Source organism: Tupaia chinensis, unplaced genomic scaffold (assembly GCF_000334495.1).
Source record: "Tupaia chinensis unplaced genomic scaffold, TupChi_1.0 Scaffold000468_1, whole genome shotgun sequence".
In the NCBI taxonomy this organism is placed as follows: Eukaryota; Metazoa; Chordata; class Mammalia; order Scandentia; family Tupaiidae; genus Tupaia; species Tupaia belangeri.
Genome location: NW_006159977.1, coordinates 813,168 through 827,022, shown reverse-complemented (window position 1 = coordinate 827,022; position 13,855 = coordinate 813,168). Strand labels below are relative to the sequence as shown.

Here is a 13,855-nt window from a genome sequence, read left to right as displayed (position 1 = left end):
GCGCCGGGGGCCCCCCCCCGCCCCCAACCGCTCACTGGGGACCCTGCGGCCGGGAAACCCACCCTCTCGCGGTCCCCAGCCTGCGCTCTCCGCCCAGCCGTGGGCGGCACGTGACCCGCCTCCGCTCAGCCCCGCCTCCGGCCGACGCGCCCCACCCATAAGAGCGTCCCCGGCGCGATGACGTAGCTGCGCACGCGCATACGTAGCTGTCCGTGACGCCAGGAGCTGCTTTGTCTGTGGGCGGAGGTGAGTATTGAGCTTCTGAGCCGCTGTGGTGAATGGGGTACGCTAAAGACCGAGGGGACACGAAAAAGTTAGGGGAGAAGACCCGGAATCCTGTCCTCCGGGTTCTGGGGTACAGAGCGGTGTCCCGCGCCCTCTCCGGACCGGGACGGGGGACTGTTCCGCACTAATGTAATGGAGCGTTTCTTGTGGAAGCCGCTCGTCCGGCGCCCAGGTGTAGGAGTTTAGGGTTTCTTGGCCTCAGTTTACTGTTTATTTTTTTAATTAATTATTTTATTTATTCATTTATTTATTTTAACTTGACCAGAGAAGAGAGAGAGAGAGAGAGAGAGCAAGCAAGCAAGCCAGCCTCTAGGTCCAGGACTCGAACCATAGTCGGCCCTGTGGGAGTTTCCAACACCTTAACCACCACACCACCTGCTGGTCCCTTGACTGTTTATCAGTGCATTTTCTTGGAGGACAGGGTTTAGGTATTGAGAAAACTCAAGATTCGGATACCTTGTTTGCACCTTTTTTGGAGGGAGGGGGAGCCAAGAACTGCGCTTAATTTCTTAGCTTGGTCTCCCCACCTGTGAAACGAGACGGTTGAGTTCTCTGTAATTTTTGAGGCCCCGTTCAGGAACACCATACTGATTCTTGCCTCCGAAATCTTTTATCATTTTCCTGGATGGGAAAATAAAATCCTTTGATGGCCACGTTTTACACCTGGGCTGGGCACAGTGGTATGGAGTTAGTTCGCTCTCTTTCATTAGAATTAATTAATCGTGCATGGGTAGGATTTGTTTGCAAATAAAGTATACTTATGATTAATATCCCAGGTAGACTCATTTCCGTTTTGTTGAAAGAATGCATGTTTCCTTAATGTTAGCTCTTGTCTTTCAGAGATTTCATTGTTTAATGTGGAAATTTAATATTTTGCCTCATTTCAGAAGTAAATCCCCAAAGTATATTGGAGTTAATGGTTTTGAATTTTATGTCCCCCTTATCCTTTTTTTATTAGCATTCTTGAGGTTATCTGCACCTTCTGACGGGAAAGATGGTCAACGTCTTGAAAGGAGTGCTTATAGAATGGTTAGTAGTTTTGATACTTCGTGAGCTTTAAATTTGCTTGATTTATATGTATGCTTTTTCTAAAACCTCTCCATTTTTGTTTTATTTTAAGATCTGGGTGAAATCTTTCAACTTTTCAACTTAAATTTTCCTTTTTGACAACCGGGACAGATTTTTGTGGCTAAGTTCCTTCCTATGCCCGTTTTCTATGTCTCTTGAATTGATGTCGTTGTTATTCCAACAGCATCTCTTCTTTATTTGCAGTAGAGCAAATGCATGTGCATGCAAGAGAAGCACCTTTTGCAGGGTCTGGTCATGCAGCTGCCTCTTCCCCCATTCCTCCAGTTGGTGGGAGCTTGGACACACACACACCCACCAGGCATGTTTCCGGTTGACCCAGTGGAGGTTCTGACTACAGCCCTATTTTCCACAATTTTTTTTAAAATCAGAGGCAGTATATTTGTTAGATTCCTTCTCTTTAGAGAAATAGTACTTGTACTCTCCTCAAGCCATTAAGAGTTGATGAGAATTTTAGAGCCTGTAGGAATTCAGGAACTTGCTCATCTTCACCATTACAGACTCTGTGGTCTGCAAGATTAATGAAAGGAGAACAAGAGATTCAGTGGAAGTTTCTTGAACTGCTTTGCACACATTGTAAAGGAGAAACTAGAAACCATAATGGGCAGGATTGAGTTCCTCCAATCAATCTATCATACAAAGCTCTATTATGGGCCAGCAGATAGCATAGTGGTTGCATTGGTGGAGTCCCATATGTCTGACCGTGGTTCAAGTCCTGAACCTGGTGGCTTGAAATTCACACCAGGCACATGAGTGTGCGTGTGCCCAAGATCCTGGGAGGAGAATGAGGGGAAAAGAGATTGCAGTTTGGCCTTACTTTCTAAGAGGTGATTTCTCACTTTCCTCTCACTGTTTCTGTCTCTCCAGCGAGCACACATACCCTAAGCCAGAAACCTCTTTTAAAAAAAAAAAAAACGTGCACATGTGTCCAAAATCTTGAGAGAACAGCAAGGCCATCCCTCCCAGAGGGTGATTTCTCACTTTCTCTCTGGTAAGCACACTTGCACTGCAGCAAAAATCTTTTAAAACAAAGTCATTTACAGGCTTTTGGGTTAGCTCTAAGGAGAAAGTACAGTTTTTGTGTTTTGTTTTTTAAAGGAGATTTTTGTTAAAGGGCATATGGGCTCGCTAAAGAAACAGACAGCTAGAAATCACCCTCCAGAGGGGATGGCCACACCACAATCCCTTCTCCATTCTCCTCTCAGGATTTTGGGTATGCACGCACATGCACCTGGTGTGAGCTTTAGGCTGCTGGGTCCGGGATTCAGACCATACTCAATCATGTGGGAGTCCAGCAATGGAATCATTACGCCATCTGCTGTTCCCAAGAGTACAGATTTTTAAAAGAAGTTAAAGAGTGAAAGTGTTGGGACCAGCAATTAGCATAATGGCTATGTCGCTGGACTCTCATGTAGTTGACCGCGGTTCAAGTCCCAGACCTGGCAGCTTAAACTCACGCCATGCGTGCGTGCCCAAGATCCTGAGAAGAGAATGGAGGAGAAGGGATTGTGGTGTAGCCATCCTCCCTGGGGGATGATTTCTCGCTTTCTGTCTGTCTATCTGGTGAGCACACGTGCCCTATAGCAAAAAACTCTCCAAAAAAAAAAAATAAGGTGGAAGTTTTCTTTCCTTGGGTGGTCTTTCTGCCGTGTTTACTTTCCTTATATCCAGCCTCTGAATTCTGTCAGTGCTCCATTAGTTGTCATCTTGTTCTAACTGTGTAAGCCCAGTCAGCAACTGCATCATCTGGAGCTTGTTAGAAATGCAAAATCATGGGACTGGCAGTTGGTGTGGTTAGCAGCACTGGACTCCCACATGGCTGACCACGGTTTGCATCCCAGACCTGATAGATTGCTTTCTCACTTTGTCTCTCCCTCTTCCTCCCTCCCTCTCTGATCAAATTAAAATAAAGTTAAATAAAAATAATTCTTAAAAAAAAAATTTTTAATGCAAAATTTGGGGCCAGCAGGTGGCATAGTGGTTAAGGTGCTGGACTCCCACAGAGCCAACTGAGATATGAGTCTCAAACCTGGTGGCTTGAAACTCACACCAGGCACATGCGTGCATGCCCAAAATCCTGAATGGAAAATGGAGGAGAAGAAATTGGTAGGTGGTGATTTCTCACTTTTTTTCTCTGTCTCTTTTTCTGAATCCAGAAAGCACACATGCCCTATAGCAAAATCTCTCTTTTTTTTTTAAAAAAAAAAGAGGTTTACGTCACTGGACTCCCATGTAGTCAGTCACAGTTAGAGTCTTGGACCCTGCAGCTTAAACTCATGCCTGGTGCATACAAGATCCTGAGAGGAGAATGGTAGAGAAGAGATTGCAGTGTGGCCATCCCTGCGGGTGGTGATTTCTAGCTTTCTGTCTCTGTGGCAAGTACACGCACCCAATAGCAAATATCTCTCTTAAAAAATAAATTAAATTTTAAAAATAAATGCAAAATCGTGGAGTCAGCAGGTGGCATGGTGGTTAGGTGTTGGACTCCCACATGGCTGACCCCAGTTTGTGTCTTGGACCTGACAGCCTGTAAAAACCTCACTAAGTATGCACGTGAATGCCTAGAATCCCAAGAGGAGAATGGAAAAGGAACTGTGGCTTTGCCATCATTCCTGGGGGGTTATTTTTCACTTTCCCTCTCTGTGAGGAGTATATGTGCCCTGTGGCAAAAGAACCTAAAACAAAAAAAAAAGCAGGCAGGCAAAATCTCAGACCTCAACCTAAATCTACTAAATCAGAATTGTGAATACAAAGGATCTTGTTAAGATGCATGTAAATTTTGAGAAGCACTATGAATCAACTTCAGTTTGAAAGCCAGTTATCTTGTGGAGAATTGTTTCATACCGATACTGTTAAATTTTTCCTTACAGGTGGGTACTGCCCTGCAAAACAATTTAATTTTTCCCTTCAAGGCAAATTTTGAGGAGTTGCCTTGCACAATTTTTCAGAAGGGTAACTGTCTTCCCAAAGATACAAATCTTACAAAATAACTCCAAGCCTAAAAAATTAAATAGATTGGGACCCGCAGTTGGCGTAATGGCTATGTCATTGGACTCCCATGTGGTCAACTGCGGTTCAAGTCCTAGACCCGGCGGCTTAAACTCACACCAGGCGTGTTTGCGTGCATGCCCAAGATCCCGAGAGGACAATGGAGAAGGGATTGCAGCATGGCCAACCCCCCTGGAGGATAATTTCTCACTTTCTGTGTCTCTGTCTCTCTGTTGAGCACATGCACCCTATAGCAAAAAAACTCTTCCTCCCCCCCACCCCCAAAAAAAGAAGAAATAAAATAGAGCATAAAGGCCAGAATTGGAGGATCCTTCAGTCAGGTGCAGATGTGGATGTTGGTAGGATAACTCAAAGTTACCGTTTCTCTCATGTCTTTATTGAATGCCAAAGAGTTTGTTATTAATATATTATTAGCATAAGTCTGTTTATTGCCTCATAAAATCCACAGATTATAAAAATGCACTTAGGTGCAGTGGAATATAGAGTTTGGTAGCCCTGGGGCTTATAGGGAAACCACTCAATCTCCAGAATTGGTTCCATTTCCCAGTAATTCTCCAGATCCCGGTCCCTTCCCAGTACGGGGTAATGTGCAGCACCTACATGGTGCTGTTGTGCATGTGCAGACCAGGCTGCAGCAAAAACCCTCCTGTCTGGAGTGGCGAAGTTGAAGAAAGCCATCTAATGTGACACCTGGCTTAGACTGGCTTAGTTTACTGCCGTATTTATTGTCAATTCTTTTAAACTGATTTTTGAGTCAATAGTAAAGAAGCAAGTAAACCAGATTTTTATAGTGACCATTTAGGCCCAGCTTCAGTGAATTGGAAAATCAAGATTCTTAATTTTTCAAGAATAAGATAAGATTCTTTCCTCACAAGACTTAACAAATACCAAAGTCAGAAATGCTTATGAATTTGTATTTTCATGTTAAAACAAGGTTGGTGACAACTTCCTCTTTGCTGGAATACACTGTCAGCTGCCAGGCTCACACCAAGCATCTCTGCATCTAGCCAGCCACAGCAGTTACCTAGGCAAACAGCACATACCCGGCATATGTCTGTTTGGGATTCCAGGTGCTGGAGCAGACCTGTGGTGTGACAGCACAGTTAGTTTGGCAAATGCTTCTGGAAGGCTGGCTTGTTGCAGAGGTGCAAATTCCAGCCAGTTTATAACACAGTAGTGAAGAATCTAGAGAACTGTTAATATAAGGAGTCTTCAAAAAATTCATGGAAAATGCATACTGTAGAAAAATTATACATGGGTTTCTGTATTTTACACTAAAACTCATTTTTTTGTTCCATTTTCCACAAACTTTTTGAAGTCCTCTCATGCATTATTAGGCCTGCTTATCCTAATGGGTTTGGCTTCTAAACTGTGTTTTCTGAGAAGCAAGTAAGAAAAGCAAATGCAAGGCCAGTCTAATCATTGTTCTGTTCTTCCCATTTCTTCTTTTTTTCTTTTTTTTTTTTTTGAGAGAGATTTTCGCTATACGGCATGTGTGCACGCCAGACAGACAGAGAAGGACATAGACAGAAAGCTAGAAATCACCCCCCAGGGGGAATGGTCACGCCGCAATCCCTTCTCCATTCTCCTCTCAGAATCTTGGGCACGCATGCACACGTGCCCAGCGTGAGTTTTAAGCCACCGGGTCCGGGACGTGAACCGTGGTCGACTAGGTGGGAGTCCAGCGACATAGCCATTACGCTAACTGCTGGTTCCCTGTTTTTCCCATTTCTCAATTTATGTAAGCCTTTGCTTCTTTTCATTTGTTTGTTTTTTTGGTTTTTGTTTTTGCCATGGGGAGCATGTGTTCCTGGAGAGAGACAGAGAGAAAGTGAGAAATCTCACCCCAGGGGGTATGGCCACGCCACAATTCCTTCTCCATTCTCCTTTCAGGATCAGCAGTGGACATGTATGTACACAAGCCTGGTGTGATTTTTAAGCCACTGGGTCCACAACTCAAACTATGGTCAGCCATGTGGGAGTCCAGCGCTTTAACCACCATGCCACTCACTGTCCCCTTGCAGGTTTGTTTTTTGTTTGTTTGTTCGTTTGTTTTTTTGCCGCAGAAATAGTGTATCATTTAATAAGGATAGACATGACTGTGGTTGGGACCTCTCTGCCCATACCTCCAACAGACTCAAATGCTCATGGCATTTTAATTTCTCCTCATTTGAGTACGTACAGTGAGCAAGGCATTTTAAAAATAATCTTGTATTCAAAAACGTTGCACCCCAGTAGGTGCTGCTGCCATTACTGTTGATAGTTAGGAGCCTGAGAAATGGAAAGGGTAAATGGTTTTGTCTGAGTTCGCATTTTAGTCAGGCATGCTAGGCTTCCTTGAGCCTGTGTCTTTGAAGTCTCTTCATGCGTGCTACTGGGAGAGAGCTACAGTTCTGGTTAGCTTAATATCCCTGTGGTACCTCTTTCTTTCTCCTAAGACCTCAGTTGTGTAACAGGTATTTACTAAGCATCCATAATATACTGGCCCCAGTCTAAAATACCTCTATCACAGATTGGACAAAACCCAAATTCACAGAACACTTAAAAGTGCTTTTAAGAGAGGTCAACTAAACAACATTGAATAACAAGTTTTCTAAAATATTGTATATCTAAAATTTTTTAAAGAATTATTTAATTTTTTTATCCATTCATTTATTTTAATTTGACCAGAGAGAGAAAGTGAGAAAGCAAGCCATCAGGTCCAGGACTGGAACCATGGTTAGCCACCTGGGAGTGTCCAGCACCTTAACCACTACGCCACCTGCTGGTCCCCTTATATCTAAAATATATGGGGGAATACCTTAACATTTTTCAGTGTATCTGTTGGCTTTTCACTATCTGAAAGGATATTTACCATTGAGTAAGCCAAGATTATCATTCCTCTGTGATGGACAGTGCTGACAACTTTGATTTTGTGGTCTCTTTTTCCTGGTAGACCCATCACAGCGTAACACTTTCCAAAATTGTATTTTTTAGGCACTTCAGAGGGGGTTAATTACCCCTGTCTGCCCTTCCCATTTCCAGGACAAAGATAATTTCCTGCTCAATAGCCCTCACACTAAGAGTTCAATCAAGCATGTATATAGATACTTTTTTTTTTTTAATTTTGCTACCAAAAACCATTTAGGAGTGGAAAACTCCTGTATTTAAACAAGAATATTGCAGACTTTCACTTTTCTTTCACTTTTTATAACAAAATATCCTTCGAACTTTGTTTCTCTTTTTTAAAGAATTTTTTTAATCATAGATTATCCATATCTCAGATGTATTTTTGAGAATTCAATCTCAAATTTACTTTTTTTTTTTAACCTTTTAAAATTTAATTGCATCTTGGTGTGGTGGTCTGCGCCTGTAATCCCAACTATTCAGGAGGCTGATGCAGGGGGGTCATAAGTTCCAGCTAGCCTGGGCAACCTATCAAGACCCCATCTCTAAAAAAGAAAACAGAAGTTTAAACTGAAGTCAGGGTTATTTCAGGGCCTCACAGCCCAGTCTTTCTTCTAAGCTCTCTCCTTTGTCATTAGCAGTGTTTCTCCAAGGATGGGGAATCTCATTCTTCAAGATGAAGACACATTGTGAGGGCTAATGAAGCACTTTGCAATGGAGGTGTTAGAGATTGCTTCAATAGCAAGGGTAACATGCAAATAGCAAAAATTGTGAACATACTTGTGTGGTGATTAAGCTAAGTTGTGAGTCCCCATGGTGGTACTTGGTTTCTCACTTCATTGGAATGATGTAAATTTGTTCCATTTAGGACATTTCTGGAGATATTAGACTTCATAATCACTTAACCTTTGGTACCTTTTTTTTTTTTGGAGAGGTTTTTTGGTATAAGGGTGCATGCGCTTGCCAGAAAGACAGAAATCACCCCCTAGGGGGAATGGCCGCTCTGCAATCCCTTCTCCTCCATTCTCTTGAGATCTTGGGCATGCATGTGCATGCGTCCGGTGTGAGTTTAAGCCCCCAGGTCTGGGACTTGAACCAAGGTCTACTACATGGGAGTCCAACAATGTAGCCATTACGCCATCTGCTGGTCCCAAACCTTTGATACCTTTAATATCCCTTAGTAACTGCCAGTTACTGAGAATAAATTGATGTCGTCTGTGAATGCACCTAACTCGCATAGTAACAAGATGATACATTTACTTATTTTTTTATTTTACTTTTTTAGTTTTGCCGTAGGACGTATGCACTCACCAGAAAGAAAGAGAAGTCACCCCCCAGGGGGATGGCCACATCACTGTCTCTTCTTTTTCATTCTCCTCTTGAGATTTTGGGCACATACATACAGGCACCCTTTATGCTTTTCAAGCTGCCGGATCTGAGACTCAAACTGTGTAGTCGGCCATTTGAGATCCAGCCGCCTTAATTACCATTCCACTAGCTGGCTCTGTCTTAAGTATTTTTATGTTACATTTAGAACTGACTTTTTTTTTTTTTTTTGAGAGTTTTTTGCTATAGGGTACGTGCACTCGCCAGGCAGACAGAGACAGAGACAGAGAGACAGAAAGCTAGAAATCACCCCCCAGGGGGAATGACCACGCCGCAATCCCTTCTCCTCCATTCTTCTCTCAGGATCTTGGGCACGCACGCACACGCACCCAGCGTGAGTTTTAAGCCACTGAGTCCGGGACTCGAACCACGGATGACTACATGGGAGTCCAACAACATAGCTAACTGCTTGTCTCTAGAACTGACATTTATTTTAAAGAAATAAGAAAAAAGAATTATCCCATTGTGTAAAATATACCTTAAGGAACATCGTGAGTATGTGATTTTTATTATTGTTTAGTTTGTCGTAGTGCCTGAGACAGTCAAAGACAGGAAGGACCTGGAGGATGAAGTGCATATCAAGATCACCCCACCCACCTTTCCCTTTTTGCTAGAACAAAACCTGACTTTCTCCTGACCTTCCCACAACCTTATCAAGTGCCAACATTTTTGCCCTACTACCTCTTATGCCATTGGGCCAGGAAGTGGGATTAGTACTACCTTGCTCTTCATAGCCACCTCCAGAAATTCTCACTCTGTTCCATAGAAACCCCTCCGTATGGATCTCAGATCATCAGACTAGACTGCTCGTAACCCCTGTCTTGGTCATCATTTGTCTTCAGCCAGCCAAGTTTTTCTTGTAGGTTTTTCCTTGAAGATGCCATTACTCAAGTAGCTCTCCTGCTACTGAAATCAGAGATTACATTGTCCATGTAGATCTGATATGCTGTCCTCCCGGTTCCCTGGCTTCTCCTGTGATGAGCTTGCCCTCTACCAGGCCACAGCCACTCGCCCACACCATCACACATCACAGCTAGGCCTCCTTGCCAACACTGCCGTTTCTTCAGAGTTACCTTCTCGGCATCTAACTGAACCCCAGCTCCTCTTGCAGTCTGCTCCCTCTAGTGTCCCCATGCTGATTTCTTCAGCTCCACCAGACCTACAACCTGTTGGTCCTCCAACCTTTTGAGATTCCACATCTCTTTCCAATTCCCACTCTAATCTTCTGTGTGTTGTAGCAAAATTTCTCAGAAGACTTTGTTTCTCTTCTGTTTCTTTTAAGTTTTCTCCTGCTGTTCTGAAACCCACTCCAGTCAGGCTTATTCCCCTGTGACTACCCAAACTTGCCAGGGTCCAGTAACGTTCTGAATCCAGTGATCAATTCTCGGTCCTTACCTTTACCGTACCTGTCATCAACATTTAACATAATGGATCTCATGCCCTCATTCCCTATCATGGCTTTAAATACCACCTGTATATGTTGACTGAATTTTGCTCTTCACTGCTGAATTCCAGAATTGTATACCTAAGTTTTTACTGAGCTTCCTCGCTTGAGTATCAGTAGGCATCTTGAATATAACATGCCTGAGATCAAACTCTCGGTCTTATCTACAGTCTGCTCCTCCCACATTCCTCATCTCAGTTAAAGACAGCTTCATCCTTCCATGTGCTCAGATCAAATCTCTTGGAGTTTCCTTGGGTCCTCATTTCAAAGCTCATGGTCGCTTCATGTCAACATATATCTAGAATTCAGCCACTTCACATCATCTCCACTGTTGCCACCTGGTCCAGGTCATCCTCGGCTCTTGTCTGGAGTGCTACCATCTCCCGATTAGTCTTCCTGTTTCCACTCTTGCCTTGCCACTCTGTCTTTTCTTAACCCCACAGCTAATATGATCCTTGTATTTAAAATTTAAGCCATTTGTAAGTTAAATCATGTCCCTCAATAAAGATCAGGAGATCCCCAGATCACCTTCAGAGCCCATACTTGTCTACTGATTGAAATGCTTTGTTAGCCTCACATAGAAGCCGAACTTACTACTTTCAATAAACACTGACCTCTTCGAGATTAAATTACCTTTGTAATTGGTGTTGGCATTCCTCTAGACACCAAAAGTTGTGTACAATGACATTTTCTCTAAGAATTACAAAAATGGGGACCAGCCGTTAGTGTAATGGCTACGTCACTAGACACCCATGTAGTCGACCGCAGTTCAAGTCCTGGACCCAGTGGCTTAAACTCATGCCGGGCGCATGTGCATGCGTGCCCAAGATCCTAAGAGGAGAATGGAGGAGAAGGGATTGCAGCATGACCATCCCCACTGGGGAGTGATTTCTCGCTTTCTGTCTCTCTCTCTCTGGCGAACGCACATGCCCTATAGCAAAAACCTCTCCAAAAAAAAGAAAAAAAAAAGAATTACAAAAATGCAACTTGATATTATATTCACTTCTTACTTAACACATTATTGTATATTAAGTCTAGAGAGTGTCCATCATAAATTAGGATTTTTATGCGACAACTGCTATAAATTTGTATTGACTACCAAGAAATTGTATCCCTCTCCCTTGAGTAGTCAGTTTATTCCAGGTTAAAGCCAACAAGTAAATGGAATTGAATTGGTATCTTGTCTTTGACCTCAGTGTTCTCAAACCAGTTTTGTTAGGATTTCCTCTAAAGATTCTGAATGATAGTTCAGGTTAATGGGGTTCGGAATTTGAGGGAAAAATTTGAGAACCTACTGAAAGCTAAACTCAGTCCTTGGCATTTACCTCCTTAAGTCTCCGAAACAGTTCTGCTATGTAAGCTCAGTTTTGTAACTTGTAAGAGGTTTGGAAAAGGAAGGACAAGTTTAAGGTGGCCCTGTTAAGTTTGGAGGCTGGGGTTGGATCCAGGTCTGACCCTCATTATACACCCTGCCTTATCCAAGTGACAGCTGGTTTTGTAGGTCAGTTTGTCACTAGCAAGATACTGTACAGCTATTGGTTTCTTAAATGTAGTCACCTATGCTAAGGAAGTTAATGTTATAAATCAGTTACGGAAGCTATGATTCTCTGCCCTATAAACTACAAAGTTCTGACCGTTCTTTTATTTTTTTCACTTGTAATGACAAATTATTCTTAAAAAAATCTTAACATTGGCCTTTTTTTGCCCTAATTTTTTAAATGAAACCATGTCTATAAATCATTAACATTTGAGGCAGAGAAGAAATGAAGGATTGAGTAAAATTCAGAATTTGATTTATTTAAAAAAAAATTAAGGGAAACAGCAGATGGCGTAATGGTTACGTTATGTCACTGGACTCTCACATAGTCAACCGCCATCCGAGTCCCGGACCCGGTGGCTTAAAACTCATGCTGGGCGCGTGTGCGTGTGTGCCCAAGATCCTGAGAGGAGAATGGAGGAGAGGGGATTGTGGCATGGCCATCACCCCTGGGAGTGATTTCAGTCTTTCTGTCTCTAGTGAGTGCACATACTCTATACCAAAAATCTCAATTGAAACATCTTTTGTGGGGGGACCAGCAGATGGCATAATGGTTACATCGCTGGACTTCCACATAGTTGACCACAGTTCGAGTCTGGGGCCCGGTGGCTTAAAACTCATGCCAGGTGCGTGTGCATGTATGTCCAAGATCCTGGGAGGAGAAGGGATTTCAGTGTGGCCATGCCCCCCTTGGCAGGGGGGTGTTGTGATTTCTCACTTTCTGTATCTCTGTCTCTCCAGCAAACACACACGCCTTGTCGCAAAAATCTCCTAAAAAATCATTTTTTAAGATTTATTTTTTATTATTATTTTATTTTTTATTTTGACTAGAGCAAGACAGAGAGAAAAAGGGAAAGCGAGAAAGCAAGCTGCCAGGTCCGGGACTCAAACCATAGTAGGTCGTATGGGAGTTCAGTGCCCCAAACCACACCACCTGCCAGCCCCAAAATTCAGAATTTTGAAAGTCATCCTAGAAACTCGATGTGCTCAAAAAAAATAAATAAATAAGTAAAAATGTATAATGTGTAATGGTTACATCGCTGGACTCCCACATAGTCAACCTCGGCTCAAGTCCCAAACCAGGCAACTTAAAACTCACACCGGGCAGGTGTGATGTGCATGTGTGCCCAAGATCCTGACAGGAGAATGGAGGAGAATGAAGGTGATGTGACCAGCCCCCCAAGGAGGTGATTTCTCACTTTCTGTCTCTATCTCTCTCTGTCTCTCTAGTGAGCACATGTGCCCTTATAGCAAAAATCTCTCTCAAAAACAAAAATGCTGTGTGCTCAAATTTAATTGCTCAAGTCTCTGTGGTGTGATAGGACAATGAAGTGTCTTGTAACCATGTATTCATCCCTAACAGCGATCCTGCCATGAAGCAGTTCCTGTTGTACTTGGACGAATCCAATGCCTTAGGGAAGAAGTTCATCATTCAAGACATTGATGACACCCACATCTTTGTAATAGCAGAGTTGGTCAATGTCCTCCAAGAGCGAGTAGGTGAATTAATGGACCAAAATGCTTTTCCTCTTACCCAGAAGTGAGGATGCTAGATATTGACTGCCTGGGAATTATAACAAACAAATGTGAAAGACTGTCAACAACGTCTGTTGACTGACGTGACTCAGCATTGCCTGGGAGCAAACTACAGGGAAAAATTGCATATCAGCTTGTTCAGAAAAAAGCCCCTGAGCTGATTGTTTTGTACCCCAGAATTTAAAAAAAAAAAAAAAAAAGCTTTAACAGTTGGCTGTAATTTGGCTTTTGTTATCCTTTATTTAAATATAAATGAAATGTTTTTCCAACCTTATATCGTCAACTTTATACATCGGGAATATAACTGAGTTTATCTTCTAAGTTATAAGTGTAATCTAGGTGTTTTTCTTGCTTGTTCCTGTTAAGGATTCTGAGTTTTTGTAGTGTGGATATGGTCGTTTTGTTTTACTTTGCTTTGTTTCATTCAGAACTTGACAAGTTTGGGGCCAGCAGGTGGCATGGTGGTTGAGGGCTCTGGACTCCCAGATGGCCAACCGCAGTTCCAAGTCCTGGACCTGGCGGCTTGCTATCTCACTTTCCCTCTCTCTCACACTGTTCCTCTCTGGTCAAATTAAAATAAATAAAAGTTAAATAAAAAGATTCTTTAAAAAAATAAACTTTACAAGTTTACTGTTTAGATGATTATGCCAGGGTGGACAGTTTGGTAATATTTGTCTTTCAAATAA

At 42.7% G+C, this 13,855-nt stretch overlaps 1 protein-coding gene across 1 annotated transcript; it reads left to right on the top strand.

Moving 5' to 3' along the window:
* The first annotated feature begins 8 nt into the window (after positions 1 to 8).
* On the top strand, positions 9 to 13,389 carry GTF2H5 (general transcription factor IIH subunit 5). Its single transcript, XM_006155788.3, has 3 exons — positions 9 to 246; positions 1,244 to 1,314; positions 12,997 to 13,389. Exons 2-3 carry the CDS (start codon positions 1,280 to 1,282, stop codon positions 13,175 to 13,177), a joined length of 216 nt encoding a protein of 71 aa, XP_006155850.1. The 5' UTR covers positions 9 to 246; positions 1,244 to 1,279; the 3' UTR covers positions 13,178 to 13,389.
* The last annotated feature ends 466 nt before the right edge of the window (positions 13,390 to 13,855 follow it).